The 22,793-nt window shown below is 40.8% G+C and overlaps 1 protein-coding gene across 4 annotated transcripts; it reads right to left on the bottom strand.

Moving 5' to 3' along the window:
- Positions 1 to 446: 446 nt before the first annotated feature.
- On the bottom strand, positions 447 to 22,104 carry zfr2 (zinc finger RNA binding protein 2). 4 transcript variants are annotated; one of them, XM_035176216.2, is made up of 19 exons: positions 21,953 to 22,104; positions 19,018 to 19,273; positions 18,622 to 18,739; positions 17,339 to 17,566; positions 15,986 to 16,320; positions 15,554 to 15,742; positions 14,445 to 14,685; positions 13,254 to 13,438; positions 13,011 to 13,130; positions 11,860 to 12,005; positions 11,336 to 11,462; positions 11,017 to 11,222; positions 9,918 to 10,086; positions 8,486 to 8,660; positions 5,249 to 5,340; positions 4,440 to 4,535; positions 4,011 to 4,122; positions 2,905 to 3,002; positions 447 to 2,245 (listed from the first exon to the last, which is right to left on the bottom strand). In XM_035176216.2, the coding sequence occupies exons 1-19, from the start codon at positions 22,003 to 22,005 to the stop codon at positions 2,066 to 2,068; spliced, it is 3,126 nt and encodes a 1,041-aa protein (XP_035032107.1). In that variant the 5' UTR covers positions 22,006 to 22,104; the 3' UTR covers positions 447 to 2,065. The 4 variants fall into 4 exon arrangements, with proteins under 4 accessions (XP_035032107.1, XP_035032108.1, XP_035032109.1 ...); XM_035176217.2 differs by having other exon boundaries at positions 5,249 to 5,337; XM_035176218.2 differs by having other exon boundaries at positions 18,622 to 18,736.
- Positions 22,105 to 22,793: the final 689 nt, after the last annotated feature.

Here is a 22,793-nt window from a genome sequence, read left to right as displayed (position 1 = left end):
GACAATCATGCATGCGCGCGCCCACACACACAGTCGTGCCCCCTTGACTTCAGACATTACATTGCTTTCCTTTAGACTTACTTTAACCTTAAAAATACTTACTACTTTGCCCAAAATTAACTTTATCCTTCATTTTAATTTAACACTTACCTAACATCAACCTAATCCAAACCTTAAACTTTACCATACATTTTAAAGTATTCTTTAACTTTAACCTTTATCATAACCTTAAACAAATCCTAACCGTTTACATGGTTTTAAACCAATCCATATCTTTAACCGAACCCTAATCTTAACCTAACCTCTACTATAATACTAACCTAATCCTAACCTGGTTTTAAACCTTAACCTACAATGTGCGTGTGTAAATAGATGTAGGTCCACAACAGGAGTAATGCCAAGAAAACACAAACACACACACACACACACAAACTCAGGAGACAAAGTGGCTTAAAAGTGTTTTAATATGTCCTCCCTCAATTTTAGGCAACACTACAAAGACATTCAAATAATAGGACAGCAACTGTTCACGCTTTTTGTTTCAACAATACAAAATAATCTTCAGAAATAAAATAAGCAATACTTATATATATGATACTCTTAAATGAAAATCAAACTTAAAACGGCACAATAAATCTCTCACATCAACTTTTAAGCCTTCGGGTCTGTGCAACCGTCCCTTCCCTGTCCTACATCTGTGTGAAATAAAATCTTTACAATGATAACCAGACAAAGAAAAAACATGTTCCCCTTTACTCATTCTTCTGTTACACACCACATGATGCAGGCACAAGGAAGAAAGTCAAAGTCTATAACTAATTTTATTTTTCATTACAGTAGATATTCAGTCTCATTTTTATGACTAAAGCTTCTCTTTTCTGCTAACCAGACTGTGGAAGAAAAAAAGATTACTAGGCATATTATTTCAATGATAAGATCATGGCTGCATACAGTAACACTGCCATTTCTTAAGTGCTTCATTTTCTCAGCATGCTACAGACTGTGCAACGTAACACTCGTTCTCCTCCGAGACAGATTGACTCTTCAGTGTGACCCTGTGCAGAAAAAAGAACCCATGGGGGATGTTGCACAAAGCAGAGCTTGTGTGTCTTTGTAGGTTTCTGATAAAAACCTCTCCGACGCATTTACAGGGGGCGGGGGTATTTTAGTCTAGTCTTTATTTTGGATTGGGGCCTTTGGTTACATTTCAAAACTCTTCAGTCAAATTTCTTGCAAGTTTTCAACTGACATCAGGAGGAAATGTTGACAAAGCTTTACAGGAGAGGGTGTGAAGACTTCAGCACCGCACTCTTTTATTACCAATGAGTCAACTCAGACACAGAGAACATCACAGTAACGTATGTGTTCCTGAACATGGCTCTGTTGTGACGGGATCATGGATGTTGAAACCAGGTCTGAACAGTCAGTCTTCAATGATCTCACAGCTTCAACACCCTAAACCCTCATTTTTTGATTTTAAAAACAAACCAGCTGAAAAACACATTTCAGTGTACAGGTGTCATGCACCGACATCCGTGCAGTGACTCATGACTCGTGTCAAGATGTTAATGTTGAACTGGCCTAAAGAGCAGTAGAGTTCAGACTCTGAAAATAAAGCATAAGGTGCTTCTGATGTAATAATAGCAGAGGCTCTAATATCACAGAAAACAGAACAACTGTAGTGCTTTCACTATTGTGAATAAACAAGGGAGTGATGGTCAGTACTTGTGCAATTATACTAAAATGGAATGATGCAGTCAGTAACTTTCATGATGCGTTTTCTTTAACGGAGCCAATTTTCTCTGCAAAGTTTCAGACACACGACATCTGCAGGAAATCACGACACGGGAGAAAGGATTTGCGGTATAGATTCTCAAACTTCAGTCCTCTTCCTCCAACACATTATCCCTAATAATTCAAGAGCAGACATGTAACATGTAGTGTCAGTTATATTCATATGTGTATAGCTGCGTGTTAGGATTGTTTTCAAGATAAGAACATTTTAGAGTTGTGACACTGTACCAGTCTCTAAACTAGCAGACGCCTCCACTCTGGCAAGCAGGGGTCAGGCGCTTTCTGCTTCCTCCTTCTTGTCTTTTTTGCCCTCCCCCTCTCCCTCCCCCTCCCCCATGTCGCTGACGTCCCGTCGACGTTTGCGGTTGCGAGCGCTGGCCTTGGACGCGGGCAGGGACTCCATGCCCAAGACCTTGTGGATCTGACGGAACGCGAGCAGCCGCAGAGCGTGCTGGAACCAAAGACAACAGAGATGGGAAATGTATATTTGTACAGCTACATATTTCTTCATAAGAAACTTGGGTATTTTAAATTTGACAACTGACAGTACATAGTGACACAAAAAACAGGGAAAAGATGGTGCATTTAGATGTAACATCAGTGAGCTATAATAACCAACAACTTGTACAATTTTATTTGATTATCTTGCTTACACCTACTCAATAATTAAAATGATATATATATATCCCATATAAATGAGTCATTTGTTTTTCTATTTAAAACATGATTAAATATAGTACTTTGCACTCTCCATTTCCTTTTCACACTTTCCTGAGACATCTTCACAGCTCTTAAATTAACTTTTCAGTTTCACTCGTTTCCTCCAGCTTCCGCCTGCAGCTCTTTCTCACACTACAGTTTCACTATTGCGAACGTTATTTTAAAAAGTCTTTCACCGTACTGTTTCTCAATTTGCACGTCCATATTCACACAAATATCCAACAGATTTTGAATTATTTTTATGTGGACCTCACTTAGCAGCTGTTTTTTCAGGTGACTGACTCCAGGCCTAACATGTTTCAGGTTAATCTACCTGGTTACTTTAAAGTATTCCACACTTCTAAGCCAATCAAAATAAGTGGCCATGGTATAAATGGTGTGTATTGGTACCTGTGCACTGGCCGTTATGTCCTCTCTGTCTTGAAGCATCACGGTTCCCAAAGCATCTGTTGATTCCTTCTCACAGGGGTCCATCAACCCTGGTCCGTCTGAGTGAGAGGACGAGAAAACAAGTAAATAAGACCAAGTCAAAACTTTGTACAAGATTTCAATACAGACATATTCCAAATAAAGCTGTTCCTCATATTCACGTTTTTCTGTTTACTACAGCAGAGGCAGAAAATGGTGAATTAAAGGTTCAGTGTGTAGAATTTAGTGACATCTAGTGGTGAAGTTGCATGTTGCAGCTGAATACCCCTCACCTCACCCTCCCCTTCCAAACATGAAAGAGAACCTGTGGTAGACTTAATTTGTCATAAAAACTCAAAAAGGTGTTTAGTTTGTCCAGATTGGGCTACTGTAAAAAAAACAAAAAAAACATGGCGGCCTCTCTTCGTAGAGAGGACCTGTTTCCGATGTAAATATAAAGTATTTAAATATACAAAGGACCCATTCAAGGGGAAAGAAAACAACAATTCATACAATTTAGATGAAACACACTAGTGAAAACACCACTAGGATTATTTTATATTCGATTTCTGCCGATAGATCCCTTTCACCTAAATCTTACACACTGGACCTTTAATGTATTAAAGCTGTTTAATGTGTTAACAGCTGTTTGACACGTCATCAAATGGAGAAGTTGTCTGAAGCAAAGCAGTGTTGCCATATTCATTGGTTAGTACATTTACTTCTTTCTAGTTAATTTGGTGTGGAAAACTTGTTTTGGATGGTTTGTGATAATTTCGGCCCCTTTTTGAAACATTTGGGTGATTTCCATCATATCCTCTGATCTAAGCAGTGTGATGACACCGTGTGATGAGCATCAAAAACTCACGTCAATTCAGTTGCACAATCGAGTTGAAATGTATCTTATTCCAATCACTATTCTGTCAGAGCTATGTGATAAAAGCACTATGACTCATATTTAAGTAAAACCTTGATGTTTATTGCAGCATTATCTCAATGCTTTAATGTCAGTATAATCAGTTTGCCCAACTATACTGATACATATATGAAATAATCCGTGTTTCCTCGTCTCATTCAACTTGTCTGACCTGGCAGCAAGATGCCTGTGGAGATGCACTCCAGGACTCTGCGCATGGCCTCCCCTGGGCTCAGTGGACCTGAAGCACTGCTGATCACCTTCTCCACCAGCAGCTCCATCGCCTGAAGACAAACACAGACAGATACTGGTATGACTCAGGTTTGCTTATAAATAATGCAACTTTTCCATGTCTTGACTCTTGTTTGAAATCATCTCCTTACATAAGATGTATGTATGAATTGATGCATTCAAAATGAAGTAGAGCCTTTGCTGTGGGTAAGCTGTTAGAAGGGTGATACAGCATGAGCTGCATCACATCACTTATTAGTGTTATACATTTTTCTCTTAATATTTACGCCAATAAACAAAACACAGACAGGTTAAAAAATATATATATATTATAAATAGAGAAAACGTAAGAGACAAGTGACGCACTTACCCAGCTGGGCAGCTTCCCCCAGGTGGGCACCCGCTGACATAAATCTCTCAGCACCCGAATGATGATCACACAGGACTGCAGCCCATTGGCTCGAGCCTTCAGAAATAACAGCAACCAAATAATAAAAAGGCTTTTGTTAAGATGGAGAATAAATTGTGAAAATAAAAAATATGATTAAACATATAACAGGTGAGTGAAAGTGTAAATTGGAAGTATTATATAGGATTCAACTGTAGAAAATAATCCTGCTTTGTAAATAGAGATTCTAAACCAAACTAAAATCTGCCAGTTTTTTTTGGACATTTTGTGCAATTTACACTCTTGTTTTTTTTATTTTATTTTACATATGAACTTACAGCTGCCACACAATGATTAAAATAACTTTCACAGTAACGTCTTTTTTTTTTGTTGTAAAGGCTTTCTTCATACTGGAAATCATCATAAGAATAAAACATGAGAACACGAACGCAAGGAGCAAACAGGAAGAGCCTTGAATTCCACATTGATGACCTAAAGTGGTTCTTCTTTGGAACCATTACGAAAGATTCCTATTAAATGCCTAAAAAAAGGAAGTGAGATCAGGTCATTACTTCTGCAATATGATACAAGGTCTGTTTAAATAAATATGATACAAGGTGAGTTTTTAACTATCTCAGCATCACTGATTGAATTCGTGAGAGCAACAGGGGTTGTGTCACTGGAACACGTTGACGAAAGGACATTTTGAATAGTATTTGTTACAACCTGTGTAAAAGGTCAGTTCTTGTGATCACGTAGAGATGAGAGACACGGCTTTGTGATGCATTTACCTGAAACCATTTGGCGTGACGGAGAGCAGCCAGGTATTCCAGACATTTCCTCTTATTCAGAAGATCAGGAGGATCCTTCTCAGCCACATCTGCTGGATATAACACGTACTGACTCATTACTTACAGTCAAAAAATACAGCACAACTCAAATGACGACTGCAGTGCATAATAAGTGTTGATACTGCTGATGTACACTCGCTGATCAGGGATGAGACTATAAACAGCCACTGGATGCACATGTGTATCTGATGTGACCAGACATTTCCTCGAATCCTAAGAAACTGTTGTTTGTTTGGTGAAAAAAAAACAAAACAAGGGGAAGATATGAAAGAAAAAGTATGTGACCATAAAATGAGGAAGACTAGAGTCTCTTTATGTTTTACAGGTATTTTCTGAATGGAGGAAAATAGCAAAGAAAACGTAAATTAGCACAAGTGTGTTTTTTTGGGAGTGGAAGGTTATAGATACATGCAAAAAAGAAGGAAATCCAATGCATTCAGAAGGTAGTTAGTTTAGATTAAAGAAACTAATCCCCATTTAATTGGTTTTGGAGATAAGGTGAATATGGTACAGACGTAAACTTTCTCTGGAAAGACATTTTCACATGTCAAACTCTGGTGTAACCAATAACTTTGAAAATGTCCTCATTCCATTGTGTGTTTTATTGTCAGAGCTGAAGTACAGAGCATGTTTGTTCACTGTCACGGCTTATTGGGGCCATTTCTAATGTTATTAGTTACACCTGCATTTTATTCTGCCATCACAAGTCAAAATGTCTTTTTGAGAAAGGTGTTTCAAATGTATTTATTTTATGGCATCAACCTAATTTCCTGATTTATCATAATGAATTTCATCCCTCATAATATTGTTTGCAGTTCAGAATTTACTCATAAAAAGGCTACATCATGGAAATGTCCCCACTAGTTTTCACAGTAAGTTAGAATTTCCCCTTTAATAAACTCCAAATTCAACTTTTGGATTTCCTCTATTTTGCATCTGAACCTCTTCTTTGTATGAGCGACTTTCACAGACATTTTATAATGGATCCAAAAATGTCTCATCTGCCACTTGGGAGCATTTAACAACTGAAACATGGACTTTCTGCAGATACTCAACAAAAAATGAACCGTCAAATAGCAGATAAAAGGCACAGGAGTGAAAACACCTCTCTCCATATTTTAAAGGATTAGATTCACAATTTTTCAAATTTGCCTTTAAACAATACTGGCCACCAAGAGATCCCTTCATAATGACCTTTCATTGTAAGTGATGGGGGATGAACTCAGATACCGCTTTTGTTGTGCGTGTTCATGCAACAAGCATACAGTCTAAACCCACTCCCTGGACGAACAACTCACAGGTTATTCATCTGGAAAAACAATCTCAAGTAGTAAAGTAACATTATTAATGAAAATCCATCCATTCTGTTTTGAGTTATTTTTGACCAGCCACCCAGTAAAAATTAACAAGTTGCCTAATGACAAAAACATCGTAAGAAATAGTAATAAGAACTACAGGAAATTTAAAATAAAAATATTGTAACTCTGAAAAAAGCTGACCTCAGACGACTGAATGCTCTGATTTATTCAGATAAAAATGTTATGTCTTTATGCAGAAAAAAAAAGGACTGGATTTTGTCACTTCCATTGAAATCGCATTAGGAAAAGATCCATAAATGACCAGTATGAACATCAAGCAAAACCTGTTTCAATAAAAACTGGCTATAGTTTCAAGACAAGCTGGAAAAATGTCTCACCTATCCGTTAAAGTACAATTCACTTAAAAAAGCAAAACAAGTTAAAGTGAAGTCACATCTATTCAACACAATGGGACAAAGCCACGGCTAAATTTGTGGCACTAAAAATATAGAATTCAAAAGGATGCACGTGTCTCTGCTGGATTTAGAAATGACTATAAAAAAAGTTTGTTGACAGATTTAAGACAAAAAAACAAGACTGCTCATCTATAAATGACAAAGAACAGGTTTGTCCAAACATTCAGTGTGGTCTGTGGTGACTGCGATGAGGTAATATTACACAACATCAGACTGGGGGCTTTCCACACTACCATGTTCGCTACAACTGCAGCAACACCAGAGGACATTAGCTTTCTTACAGGGGAAATGCATCACAAAAACAAAGCCACTTGTTTGAAGTCTACACTACCATACCACTTAGAATCAAAGACCCATATTTATCATGCCTCTCCGAGCAGGGAGTTTTCACTGAGTCCCTCTTATGATGAATCCAGAGGGGTTTCCTGCTCTGAAAAGCTTAAGAAACATGGGCTACCTGGTTGCTTTAACTTTTCTATTCTTAGTGGTATGTGTACAAGTGTGGTCTTCAGATCAGCCTTCGGCTTGCCTAGGTCTGCTGATACAGAATTGTGGCACTGATCAACAAACCCAAACAAAATGTAAAAATATAAAAAAACAAAGGCCACAGAAAAACATTTCTACCATGTTCTCCACATGACATAATATTGCTGACAGTGGCTGGAGCAGGCGGAGGAGTGTTTGCAACACAATGATCTTGGAAATTCCCTGAACTTTTAAATGAGGGGAAAAAGAACAATGGATTTACAGTCATTTTGTGACTTTTGCGGTCTTGATCATTGTGAGGCAACAAACTGACACTCCAACACCTTGTTGTTGATAATGCCACAGTATGCTGCAGGGATGAGAGACGAAGGAACGGGAAGTCGTTGGACCTCAAAATCCCCTCGTAGGTATCATCGCAAAAATGCAACAAAGAGTAACGAGACTTTTCTCCACTAAAAATATTTATTTTCAAATAGTTCATCATTTAGAGTATTTCCATCCCTGGGCATTATCTGAACATTGACCATCACTTCAGTCCAAAGGTTTTATCTGAGCGTGTGTTCATGAAATAAACACACCCTCGTGGCACAGAAAGGTCGGAGAGCCCGGCTTTTGATTCCCATGATGTGGAAAAGAAAGACATTGGGAACTAGTGTAACTGCAAAAAATGGGGGGAAATGAAAAGAGTGGGACAAATGAATATGCGAGTTTGTTCTTATTTTAGGGGTTAAAGAAAATAAATGTGGGCTTAGTTGAAGTCCCACTTCAAATTTTTGGGGTTTTTAAGCCTAAACTTTTGCTGCTAACGGGTGGAAAGGAAGCAAGTAATATATATATATATATATATGTATATATAGTGTATTACACACATTGCTGACAGTTGGTTGTCTGGTACTGAAAGCTTTGGCTTCTCTAACCTTTCTCAGCCGCTTTTCCTTCTGCCTGCTTGTCCTTCTCAGAAGCAGGGTCCTCCCTCATCAGCGGCGAGGTGAGAGAAATGGTCACCTGCATTTTGGGCTCCTTGCTTGAAAATATGACGATGTTCGCCTCCTCGGGGTGAGCCTGCACCTCATACTGATCTTCAGAAAATGTCTGCCGGTTAAAAGGACACTTGGGATTACTCACTACAGAGGAGGAGGGGTGTCGGGGCAGAGAATAGCCTTGTTTGGCGAGGTTACAGGGCAGTACTGTAATGTTTTCAACCCTGGGTTTTCTTTCTCTTGAGGATGGGATCATAGCTCCCTTATTCAAACAGGGTCACTAACGAGAACAATAGCATTTCTCAACAATGTCTTTGCTATAGTTAGGTTTAAGACAGAAAAGGGGGCAGTTAAAAGAAAAACAAATCCCCAACTCACTCTGTAGGATTCAGGTGTCATAACCAGGCAGTAAATCTAAAGATCAGTGAAAAGCACCTTTAATGAAACACTCATTACAGCTAAAACAGGAGGGAGGAAGAGGGAGGAATTAAAACACTTCACAACCTTGTATGTAGATACCAAACCTCTTCTGTGGACCTTAAATAGAAATTCAAATGATTGTCCTTTTCAGCAGTTTTGTCATTTGTGAACATGGAAAAAAATCTCCCAAATGTAGAATCCACACAGTTAAGATACAATGTCCTGGAAATCAGCAACAAGGAATGGAAAACTGACTGAGGGGTAAAAGATAGCAGCTTTACTTTAGTTTAGGGATGTTGATACTGAGAAACATGTGGAATGTATATCCCTAAAAGACTGAACAGTCAACAGTCTACTATGGAAAAGGTTCATTATCATCATTTTCATAAATTCATTGGGTGGAGAACAAACAGCTCAGGCTGTGGGGAGAGTCTTACATGTTCACTAATGGTAAATGCACTGCTCGAGCATATGAACCCAAAAAGCATGAAGGAAGTCTTGGGGTTTTCCTCGTTTTGTCCTGACTGATAAAACTGAAGTTACTACATCACAAGGTTCAATTAATACATTTTAGTTGCTCTCATCTAAAACAAAAGCTTCAATGGTAAAAACTTCTGGTTTCCATTCTCTTTGTTATGAAACCCTGCCGTCTCCCAGTCCTTCAATATCCTGCTCTCATGACACAAGTCATAAGGCAGTGCATGATGCAGAACACGTTCCTCTTTTTATCTACTGCACCAGGTTCTATTTTCCACAGGATCTTTATTTTGGAGTTTTTCTATATGATCCCACTGATTGTTAATCTTATAATTTAAGATAAAACTTTGAATGTGGGAAAGTCAGTGTTGTGAAATTTATTTAATTTAAAACAACCCCCTTTCCACAACCTCACACACAGCATGGAAAGAGGAAAACAGTGACTTTCAGGGTGCTGATGAGGTAATCTTACCGCCAGTTCCTTGGGCAGCTGTTTGCTGATGTTTTTCAGCAGAGAGATAGTGGGTTTCTGGGCGGTCAGAAGGATGAGCTCCACGTTTCTGTCCTCACGAAGCAGCAGGCCTTTGGCCAGGATGCCAACCCTCATTACACCTTTTAGCAGCCGGGCTGAATTCTCAGCACTGTCAGAGGAAAAAAGAGTAAGGTCTCGCATGGCTGGTTTAACATTTTAACGTCTTATCTTATATCTTGAAGTGAAACTTCCGCAGATTTCCTGTGAATCCCTATTTGTAGAAAATGATCCATACTCAACTTACTCAGTCGTCTAAATCTGTTGCATTTGTAGCAACGTGATAGCTCTGTGTCTAAACACAGAGTCATAATGAACATGTTATTTATGCATTACTTCTATTTTTGCCTGACCACACATTCTGCATTCATATTTGATAGTCTTGCATCTCAGTGCAGCTCTTTGGTTAAGTCAAAACAACAAAAGAGCTTTTAGGCGTAAACAATCCCAGTCCTTGCTTTTACCAATATTCCTAGTGGAGACAAAACTCTATTAAAATTTCATATCACGATGAAAGTGAACAAAAATATCATGTTTGTTAGTGTTGTCACAGTATTTTTACAATGTGCTGGAAATGTACTGATATGAATCCTAAAACCATTGAATCATTATTGTTACTACTGGTGTTGTAACTTTAGTATCATTCACTCAGTCGCATGCAGAGGAGTCGTGGTGTTTCTCCTGCTGGACGACTTTTACAACCAATTCAACGACTGTGAGATTTTAAATTAATAAAACATGGAGGTGCTGCAGCTGCCCGGCGACCAAATTAAACATTCACAGTGCAGGTTGGAAAAATATGTGAATCCTCAGGCTAATGACATCATCAAACGATAATTGGAGTCAAGAGTTACCAAACGTCAGTGAAACCAGATTGGAGATGTGGGTTAGAGATAATTTGGAGAAATCACTCCACATTTACACTCTAAATATAAATGGAGATGATTTAGCTCTGTAGCTACCATCACAAGCAGGAGGCATCCAGCTAAGATGACTTCAAGGGGTTCATATACTTGTGTATTTGCCAGTAGTCACATTTTACCTTTTGTCGTCTCCTTCTTCAGAAGCAGCAGGGGCAACAGCTGGCGTCCCCTTCTCCAACAGGGAGTCAGACACCAGCTTTAGGGCTCTCTCCGTGTGGGAGACGATCCTCTGAACGGCCTGTAGCTCGTCTTCCACTGGGTAAATGGTGGAGTGCTTGGCCATGATGTGGCGGTCATCAGGGGAGTCAGGCCGACGCACGCATGTCTTCAGGGAGAGGGGAGAATACATGATCACCCCTCTGTCTCAGTGAAAGTTAGTTTTTATATCTATTATTGTCTTCAAAAAAAAAAAAAGAGAGGTGAAGTTGTGGAGCTCACCAGTAGAGGGGGCACCGGCATACCAGGGCGGCTCATTAGTGGTGGAGGAGCCATCCTGCGTCTCTGCTCCCCCCAGTACATCTGCTCCTCCTCCATTCTCCTCCAGTACATGTCCTCCTCATATCGCCTGCAGGGGAGAGACATTTAAATGGCATTCAGTTAATTTAAATGTTGTTTCTTCCCACAGGGAAATACCATGTTTGTGATGAAAAGTACACAAGAGTCCATAAAAAGTACTATGTGTTAGCTGAGGAGAGTCTAAAGTTATAAGATTCGTATTTCTTGTAAGAGAAGAACTAAGACTCAGGCCTGATATAAACAACATTGCAAATATAGGAAACGTCTTGAAGTGGTGACCTCTAATCTGTCTGTACGATCAGCTGATGAGCTTTACTAGCTTCCCCTCTGCTAATATTACCCGATGATGCATCTTCCTCATTTTTCCCTTGTTAGTCTGTTCTGTGTTTACCAAGGAAACATTGTTTTGGAGTTTGAGTTTCTGACTAAGATCTCTGGCCTCTGACCTCATCTCCATGTGCCAGCGCTGCTCGTCGTCCCTCTGTCTCTTCAGCACCGCCTTCTGCTTCTGCTTCTTCAGCTTGCTCTCCTGCAGCTTCCTGGCCCGGTTACTGGGCTTGATCTCCACAGGAAGTTCTGGGTTCACCTTCTTCTACAGAGACACAGAAGAGGAGAGAACATGTAGGAGCAACGTAATGTGACAGTCGACATGTGATCTAACCCCTATGTCTTGGCATTCCCACACAAGTGCAGATACAATGAAAAAAAAAAAGATTTCTCTTCACTCTGGCCTTTTATTCATCCTTTGACTTTTTATTATCAATCCAATCCAATCCAATCACGTGAGGAAGCAAACTTTTTGAAGGTTCGAAATCTTTGTGGTCTATTTGTGCATCACCACGGCCATTGGTTTCTCAGTCTGTCCATTTAAACCTGCTACTCATCAAATCACTGTTTTATATTAATTGTCTGAACCAGTGGTTTTCAAACTTTTTCTGCCCAAGGTACAACGCAGGGCAGAAAGAACACTGAATTTAGGTTTCACTCTGCCTTTTTATTACTGCAGTAATACACCTCCTATACCTTTTCTTGACAGTTCCCATGTGCATTGGTAATTTATTTACTAGGGCTGGATTCAATCCCATTTGATGTGTTTGAATATTGATTTAGCGAAGGTTATTTCAGAGTTCAATAATTTTATTTATCATAAACCTTCCAGCGAATCAAAAAAATACAAAGTAAATGTCAGTTCTGTTCAGGTCCTAATACCTTATGATGAGTGTTGGTGTTTATAGTTAAAGTTTAAAGTGAGTGCAGGTCAGCAGGAGCGTGGAGGGAGGACACTCAGACAGAGACTCTGACACGGTACAAACCAACCGCTGCTTCTGCTCCGATCCTGAAGCAGTGGCGCTAATTGTTTTTACACAGTTGGTTCGTAGTGAAAACTCTGTATACAGCTTTGTTTCCACTGTTGGACATACATCGCCTCGTTCACATCCTCCTCTCTGCTTCACGTTTGCGGGCGGGGCCTATGTGTGTGTGAGCGTAAACTCTGCAGAGGAGATGAGATGAAGAAGCAACATGACTCGATCAAATACAGAGACAGACCTCTGGGTAACCAGTCAGACAGGATCTCGGCTCAGTGAGACATCCTCACCTTGTACTGCAGTCTGTGCCTTCTTCCCTTCAGGTGCATGTCTTTAGCATTGGGGTCGTTGAAGCTGCACTCACACAGTTTACAGTGAAATCGAATCACTTTGCCTTCGTCGTTACGAACCTGAATAAGACAAGACAGATGGGGGTGAATACAGAATCGTTCAGGATGTGTGAGTGACACAGAAGAGTTGATACACAAAAGATTACATAAAAGTAGAAATCTTGATGATTTTTTCCTGCCTACCTCCTCTACATAGTCGTGTCCCACTGGCTGGATGTCACCCAGGCCACCTTCTCTGTCGCAATCATCATCATCACTCTGAGACTCGAACTTCTGAAGTGAATGTACCGTGGGCACCTCCACCTTCGCAGGCACCACCGCTGCTACTACTGGTGGTGTCACAGCTGGAGTGCTGACAGGCTTAGTGGCTGTGAGGAAGACAAGACAATAAAGATTAGAGAGTTCAATTTCAGGTATTCTAATTGCTCATGAATTTGAAGTAAAACAAAAACTTGTTAAAATCCAACCTATAATCTCTATTTCTAGTTCTTTTGCAGGCTGATGCATTTAGAAATATGAATTATCAATTTGAATTAACTATCCAACTTCTTACAATCAAAGAATTACATTATTAAAACAATTTCAATTTGTTGATTTGTGACACACAAGGCTGTATTTGAGTACAGCAAATTACTTATTTTACAAGTGCATTTGTTAAGTGACCAAGATTAAAAAAGGGCTTTAGTTTTCTGAAAACTGCCTCTGAACTTCAGTAAGAGCTTCTACTTAAAGGTTCAGTGTGTAGAATCTAGTGACATCTAGTGGTGAAGTTGCATGTTGGAGCTGAATACCCCTCACCTCACCCTCCCCTTCCAAACATGAAAGAGAACCTGTGGTAGCCTTAAGTTGTCATAAAAACTTAAAAGGTGTTTAGTTTGTCCAGTTTGGACGAATGTAAAAAATCATCGCGGCCTTCGAGGACTCACTCCCTCTAAATATAAAGTATTTAAATATAAAGGGCCCATTCTAGGATAAACAAAACAACAATTTGTGCAATTGAGACGATTTCCCACTTGTGAAAACATCACTAGGATTATTTTATATTAAATTTCTACCAATAGATCCCTTTCACCTAAATCTTACACACTGAACGTTTAATCCTGCTCAAACATTTATCCCACTAAACTTTATAATTAAAACTCCTCTCTCTGCTAATATTATACAAAATATGACAGCGATGACACAGCTGCCAAAATCATGTCTTGTAACTATTAATTTAGACGTAGATTGGGCCAAGTGTGCACTGAGCATCTCTATTATGGAGGTAAATATTATTAAGTTCTGATAGTGGAGCAGTGGGTAATCCAAAATAAATTCATTAGATCAGGGGGGAAATAAGTCCTATTTATCTACATGAGAAATCACCAAACTTACAAATGACAGTTATTTTGGAAGGAGCTGCTCTCTTGACCGGTGCTGCAGTTTTAGCCATGGCGTGTACAGACACCTGTTTTGGTGTTGCAGCGGGAGTTGAAGTGGTTGAGAACGAGGCAGGAGTGGAGGTGGGGACTGAAGGTTTCCCAGCTGTCGAGGTTGTGACGACTGGAGCAGAATTCACCAACACGGGCTCAGTGGAAGGTATAGGTTTGCCAAGCTTGGTGTGAAGTTTCACCACCTTTCCAGGAGTGACAAAGGGAGACACGTCCATTTAAGGCTGCTGATATTTAATCCCATCGCAGTTCCCTCAGGGAGGTTTTGTCCTCAGACTCTGACAGACGTCACATGAGTACACGTCATCTAAAAAAAGCTTCTGAGGTTCTTCTACAGCTGCATGTTTTCTAGAGATCATGATTATTATTCTCTCACTCACACACACAGTCAATCTTCTCTGTAGCAGTTGAGCATGTGTAATAACCCAACGCACAATTAACATAAATACAAATGAGCAAGATGAAGGTCACACTTATTCCAACAAGCCTGAAAATTTACATAAAACCAAAAGAGCGTTTCTCCTGCTGGAATCTCTTAGAGCCAAATGTCGCATTTTTAATGAACAAAATATGTTGGTTGTGTTACTAAATTGTGCAAGATGTTATTATGTGAAAATGTAAAGTTTGCAGACACACGACACAAACAGCAGTAGATCAATGTGTTGTGTTTTTACAGGAGTAGGTAGGACTGAAAGCTTCAGTTTAGATTCTTTACAAACTATTCAAAAGACAAATTCCCTTTGTTCTTTAGTCCTCACATCAGGCATTTAGCTAAAAGTTTTCTTGCCTTGCATTCAGAGCATTTTACAGGGATTTTCTTTCTCTATGTTCTGCACACCAGGGGACCATCTTACGCAACAAAATTCGACCACAGACTCAATCCTCTTAAAAGGCCAAAATATCTCTGGTGGGCAGTCACTACTCCATGCTACTTTCATTGTGCAAACAACCCTTAAATTATGAGTAATGTTTAAAAAAGTAATACTAATTGTTGGGAAATTAACAGTTTCACCCCTAACAAACACAAATATCGAGAGACTTAATACAGCTTACCTTTTGGTGTTTGGCCCCACGGATATGGGCGGCGTAGGCATCCACTCCAGTGCAGGAGACATCGCATAACTCACAACGTAGCTGAGTCTGGACCCCTCTGGGCCCGTTCGTGGTCCCCGACTGCCCCCCAGACTTCAGGGCTGCCTCCTTCTTCTTATGCTTCTGACCCTCCAGGTGCTCCCGGTATGTCTGGTGCAGGAAATCACACCAGTTAACTTTCTTTTTATCAGGTTGATGAAATAATTCAATACAATTCTCTCAGGCAACTGGTGATACAAACCACTAAAGAGACAATCCAACATGTGCTCTTATCTAAGATCATTTTTTATTAGTTTATGTCTTTTGCTGCTCAGTTATGCACAACAGAATGGCCCTGTTATAAAGACCCTTAAAATAAATCTTGTTAATTCCACCTCATTTCTACTCTCTTACCTGAGGGCCTGCACAGCTGATCTTGCAAATGTCGCAGTAGTGGAGCTGCGGTTGCTTTGGAGGACCTTTGGGTTTCTGCAGCTTGTTTTGGTGAAATGTTGGCTTTTTGTAGGTGTTTCCTGCCGGAGCTGTGACCATGTTGCTCCCTGAGTTGCTCCAGGATGAGCTTGTGAGTTGCTTGAGTGGAGGCTGGATTGGGGCCTTGGGCTGTTGTGGCTGTTGAGGCTGCTGTAGTGGAGGCTGCGGCTGGGCGAGAGTCTGCTGGGCCGGCTGGTAATAGGAGGGGGTGGATGTGGAGGTGTAGCCAGTTGTATCATAATTGGAGTAGCTTAGGCCTGAAGGTGAGAAGGTAGAGAATGACAGTGAGGACAGAGAGTTATTTGACATTGATTAACAAGAAATGTAGAGGTCCTCAAGCTGAGGTGTGGAAAACCAACAGATCTTTTAGAGAGAACAGCTCATGCAACTGCTAGAAAGGCAAATCAGAACCTTTGTTTGACTGCAAAAGACCTGCAAGGAGTTAGTGGTGGTGGTGCACTGCTCTACTGTGCAGCGACACCTGTACAAATATGATGGAATCCTGGTAGTCATTTGAAGGAATGATTTCCTGCATCCTCAGCACAAAATTCAGCATCAGAAGTTTGCAAAGGAAAAGCTAAACAAGCCTGATGCATTTTAAAAACAAGTCATATGGACCAATGAAGTTAAATTTAAACTTTCTAGCTGCAATGAGCAAATGTATGTTTGGAGAAAGAAGGGTGCAGAATTTCATGAAAGAAAACCTCGCAATCTGTGAAGAACAAGGTGAATCGATCATGCTTTGGTCTTGTGTTGCAGCCAGTGGCACTGGAAAATTCCACTAGTAGAGGGAGGAAAGGATTTGAGTAAATACCAGCAAATTCTACGAACTAACATCACACTGTCTGGGAAGGAAAATAATCCTCATACATTCCTAAAAATCCACAATGTACTAGATCAAGTGAGAGTTTTGCCATGGCCCCAGTCCCCTGACCTTAAGACCATGGAAAATCTGTGGATAGACCTCAACAGAGCAGTGCGCGCAAGTCCAAGAACTAGAAGACTTTTTCGAGGAAGACCAAAAGACTTGGGCTTCAAAAAATAGAAATGACAAGCTGTGTTACTTGTCGAAGGGGGTGCATACAGGGTGCCTAAACTTGTATTTTCCTGTTGAAAGAGTAAAAGATGGCAATAAAGTAATCTTGCTAAAACATTAAAGAAATTTGTCTCTTCCCCTTTATGCCTTTTGTATATCAGGTCATCTTTTACATGTGTAATTATTTCCAGTAACCTTTGACCACTGTATATCAATGATCTTTAATCGTTTAATTTTACCTGAGTAGGAAGTGGCTGCAACGCTGGAGCTGAAGGAGGAGCCGAGGGTGTAGGATGAAATGGGAGTGGGAGGCTGCTGGACAGTAGTAGTCACTGGGTAGATGTTGTAGGTGGTGGACACAGCGCTGGATGGGGCCAGAGGTTTCAGGGCCGTTACCTGCCTCTGGGGAGGAGGAGGCTGGCTGTACACGGTGGTGGGTGCTGGACTGTAAGCACTCTTCACTCCGACTGATAGAGAGAGAGAGAGATGGACGGGGCAAGGGGGAGAGAGTAGAGGTGGAGAGGAAGGGCATCAGAGAGATCTGAAACTCCTCTGGGACCGTCAGAGTTTTTTGGCAGAGCCGGCAGGATCCTGGTTTCTCCACCAGAGGAGCAGCAGATCACATTTCATAAAGATCACATTACCCTTCTAAGTGCAAAATAAAAAATACTGACCAACAAATCCCACAGCAAGACCGAAGTGTGTGAGTGTGTCTGGTGATCTACACTGTCACCTGAAACACTAGTTATACAATAGACACTCAATGTTTTGGGAGCAAATTTAAAAGTGTGTTTATTGCCTCTTTATGGGCACAGTGTCTTCAGAACTGAAAAACATGACACGATTGGCCGATGCTTTCTGCCTAATTTCATGGTTTGCCGATGTGGTTGATAGCAGCAGTTACACAGTGAGTCCAAATCAGCTTGTGGTGGACAAATGTTTCAAACAACCCACAATTGCACAGTGTTAAGGGGTCTTTAGCACTAATAGTGTTCAGGACACCCAGTTCAACCTGTAGGAGATTCTGATAACTCAAATAACATGTTTTACAACCACAGAGGAAATAAAAAACAAGTGAAGATGAGTTGAAGAGGAGCTGTCTGAGAAAAGGTGTCACAGCGCGCTGCAACTCACACATTATCCTGTACTGTAGGATTGTGTTTGAATTCATATGGACAAATTCTGCATTAGTTTTAAATTCTTTCAAACCAGACTTTTTGAAGAAGTGACAGGCCTAGTGAGTACGTGTGTCATGGACAGATGAGAAATAAAAGATGCAAAATGAACTTTTCAGTGCTCTTTAGTGGACAAAGTATGTCATGGTGACACAACATTCAGTATATTTTGACATTTCTGTGCTGCATCATCTTGTCACTTGATTAAATCACAATATTAAGCTAAGATCATTCTATAAAATCAACAAAAGCTGTATAGCCAAGAAGAGATTAGAATTTTGAATTATCACTCAGCTGAATTGACTGAACCTTTGTTTACAACATGATAATACAAATAACAGACTCACCAGTCTGGTAGTAATTCTCTGTGGGTGCCCTCTGAGCTGAGACTATACTTGTCTGGTAGTACTGTTTATTGTCATAGGTGGTCACAGCAGCAGGGCGTCCGTAACTGTAGTTGTCCTGCTGGAAATTACAAGAGAGGATTAAAACCAATTAAAAAACAGATAACTCTAATTAACATCTTAACTCTGCATATAATCTTCTTTGAAATACTGGGAGTTTTTAGTTTGTGAATAATGAGATTGTCGTGATGACAATCAGTGCAGAAGCTGCATGCGTTGCTGTCTGCCCTTTGAATAGTGCATTTAAAAGTCACATTATAGGACTCAAACCCACAAGACCACATCATGCAATAAGAAGGTGAATGGCAGAAATCATGAAGGAAGAAGAAAGAGACTGACCGTGTCTGAATAGACCTGGTACGTCTGTGGGGTGGTGGTGGGCTGCGGCGGGGCCGGGGGGTCCGGCTGCCTGTAGGCGTAGTCAGGAGGGGCCTGGTGGGTCTGATAGGCAGGGTAAGGGGCTGAGACCACGGGACGCGCTGCCTGGACCGGAGCTGGAGAGTAGGACGCAGTCACTGCATGAGCCACAGCCGGAGCCTGCTGGACACTGTAACTGGCTGTGGAGGGATGGGAGTAGGCCGGGGGAGGCTGGGTACTGAAGGAGAGGAGAGGGAGGGAAATTAAAAGAAGCAATACAATAAACTTCAGACTCTCTACAACTTTTATCCAGGAGGAGACCCTCCACTAGTGCAATAAGAGCTGGTTTCTGTCATTACAGTCCAACAGAACACAAACAGACTTCCCAGCATCATCCCTCTCCATCTGTGGAACAAATGTTGTGCCCAAATTATGTTTGCCTGCTTGTTTAAAGAGCACGGAAAGGCAATCTGTGTTACTTACATCCAAGCCCTAAAACAAACTGCTAGATGACATCCAAGTTGGCTAATTAACAGCAGACTGGTTTATAGTGACTGAATAGTGCCTCAGTGAGGAGGATCATTTTAATCAGTTTACTCTTGTGTTTTGTTACAAACATATTTTACTACATGATGTCTTCAAATAATAATAATAATACATTTCTATAACAAAACATTTCTAATAGCACCAATCTAAACAACTTTACAAGGTTCTTTACATAATACATGGGAATATAACAGCACAGAACTAAACAAGACAAATTAAGAAAGGTTGACAAAGTGTTAACAAGTCTAATCTCCAAAGGCCCTGATGACTAAACCCTTAGATTACAGTTTGGAGTATAGGGAGTTAGCAGCTCTGTAATATAACTGCGGGATGGACCACGCTGAGCCTTAGAAGTTTTTAAAAGAATCTTAACATCAACCAAATTTCAACTGGCAGCCAATGAAGGGAAGCAGAAGTTGTGACGTGAGTCCTACACTTAGTGTTGGTAAAAGATGCAGACATTAGTCACTGGCAAGGCCACAAGTGTCAGGACAGACAAGAACACGAGTGGGCTAAAATTAAATGATGGCTTAAGGTCATAAAAGAGTGATAACGCCGATTAGTCATCATAGGAAAATATCCAGGATCCAAAGCAAGTACAAAACAGTAAACAGACAAATTCACACAACCAGTGACAAGTGAGAAACAGCATTTTCCAATAGTCTGTGCATTGTCTGTTGAGCTTCCTCTATAGAAATGCCTGTGATTGAATCAACTCATTCAGTGGACGAGACTGTGAATACCGAGGAGGCATGGACTGAATTTCTGAGATCTAATTGTTTAAACATGGAAGTCCTACATACCGTGCAGTTACAGGACTTCTCAACATAAGGGTTTAATCAATAAGTTCAGTTTAACACTCTGCTCTTGCTCGTCTGCCTGCAACTAAAACTGCTCACAGACTCTGTTGGTAACAGTTTGGACAAACAAGGTCTGAAGCTTCATAATCACTCATTGCTAAATAAACAGCTCAGAGTTATGGGAACAGACAGGGCTGAGTGATAAAAAACACAACTGTAAAATGATTTGAATTACTCATCTATCAGATTTTGCTGTATTATATATACACACCATTGTAGTCAACACTTTGATATCTGTGGATTTGTGATGTCATCGTGAGAATTTTTGAAAATGAATGGGCAATAAAAGTTTTTCTTTTAAGTGGATTTTTGCATCGAAATAAATAAATGATTGAATATCATCTTGTCATATCATTTTAAGCACATTTACACACACTGCAACTCTGCACTTCAGTATCACACGATGGGTAAAACTCAAATAATTCCTAAATTGGCTGACATAGATTAACCTGCAATTATTTTTGGCCATTTATTATGTAAAAATGCCCCTCAAAAATAAGCTGTGATTACAACACTGAAACTCTGTATATTGAGAAGCACCAGGTTTAACATAAGCCAACAGACAAGAATTAAAGAGAGACTTGAATGAGTGAACAGTGCCACAGTGCTGACTCTGTGGCCTCTTGCCTTTGCCCTGCAAAACAATATATGGAGTAAGAGCGAAAGACACATAAACTTGTTTACAAGTTGAAGAGCTAGAGACATGCTGATAATGACAGGAAGCCTATTTAGTGCTATTAATTAAAAAAAAATAACTTAAATCAATTTGTATGACCCGTGTTCATTGTCAAAAACCTTGATTTCCTGGACTTGATGTCTCAGCTTGAAGGATTTGAAGGGCTCCTCAGGGGAACATCTGCAGATCTCAGTGCAGCTCTGCAGCTCCAACACACTGACACACTGAGGAATCTGGTGTTTAGGTTCAATCAATTAGGTTAAAACAGATCCTGCAGACTGATCCTCAATGAGCTCAGATCAGAGGAAGAGTTTGGTGATTATACGTGACTCGACCTGTCAATGACATCTGATCACCTGTCAAACTCACAGACCGGATGTTTGTCAGTCTGATCAATGTTCTTTCCCCCGTTCCTCCCTGTTGACATCGCCTTGCCATTAAACATTTACCCACAACAAACACAGTGAGTGAGACACGGGGGCTTCAGCGGTGCAGGAGCCGGGCTAGCCCCCCTCTCCTGCCCGCACCCACCGGCCACAGGTCACAGCTGCAGCCGCCTGACACCTCCTGTCACTGACTCGCTAAGAGAAGCGCTGAGGGGCTGAGCCGTCGGGAGCAGCTGTCCGAGCGAGGCCGGGCCGGGGTTCACCTAATGTCAGGCAGCATGTCGTGAGGCGCCGGCCTGCGGACCCAGCGAGCTAATGCTAACAAAGCTACGCCGCCTCCCCACGCAGCGAAGTCCCACCACTGACCGAGGGACCGCCGATACGCGGCCGCCCACTGACACCCGAGGCCCCGCGGGCACGCTGACACCTGCCGGCGTCGCTTGAATTACCTGTACTGAGGGCCGGCGGCATGTGTGAAGCCGAAATAGTTGCTTGCAGCCATCTTGGCATCTCCGGTACAGTCAGTGGGGAAACAGCAGACAGCAGCAGAGAGGCGGAGGCTGACCGTCAAGATGGTTCACCTCCCGTCGGCCCCTGCGACACCAGCACACACCGGAAGTACGTCACAGAGAAAGACAGAGATAGTTTATCTTAACTGTGGTTGTTGTCTGCATTGTTATTTATACTTTAGCAACACATGTAAATGTCAGTAGAGTTTATTGTAAATAAAAAAAGTTAATTGAATTGAGAGAGAGAAAGATAAGATATGAGAGACAGAGAGTAAAATAATGAATACAACAGTAGTTGTCTAGTTTTCGCTTTTTCCCCCTGTTCTTTATTTTTAAATGGCACAATGGTGTTTTTATCCAGCTAGATAAACTGCCTGATTGTATTTAAGTTTTCTCCTGGATTGACAAAATGTGATATATACACATATATATCTGGCAGCTCTAATGTCACATACTGCTGATACACTTACAGACATTTGTATGTATGTAAATCGTAAAAATGAAAAGCAGGCGATATGAAACACGTAACGTGCAAGTCTCTCAAAATTGTACTTAAGTACACAAGTTCCATTGCACCGCTGCAGTGTGTTTGTTTTGTGTGTTTGTGCACGTGTCATTTCAGGTCTGCAACATGATTTAAAGAGATAAAGCATAATAACGCTATGATCGGCTGTGATGCGTAAATCCCGAAGCGAAGGCGGAAGTAAGTACAAGTGATTCCTCTCGTCTCTCCTGCACAGGCTCCTGGCGTATCAGCTGCATGTCAGTCACGCTTGCACCG

Source organism: Hippoglossus stenolepis, chromosome 14 (assembly GCF_022539355.2).
Source record: "Hippoglossus stenolepis isolate QCI-W04-F060 chromosome 14, HSTE1.2, whole genome shotgun sequence".
NCBI lineage: Eukaryota > Metazoa > Chordata > Actinopteri > Pleuronectiformes > Pleuronectidae > Hippoglossus > Hippoglossus stenolepis.
Note: the sequence above shows the minus strand (reverse complement) of the source record. Positions and strands in the feature narration are given on the sequence as shown.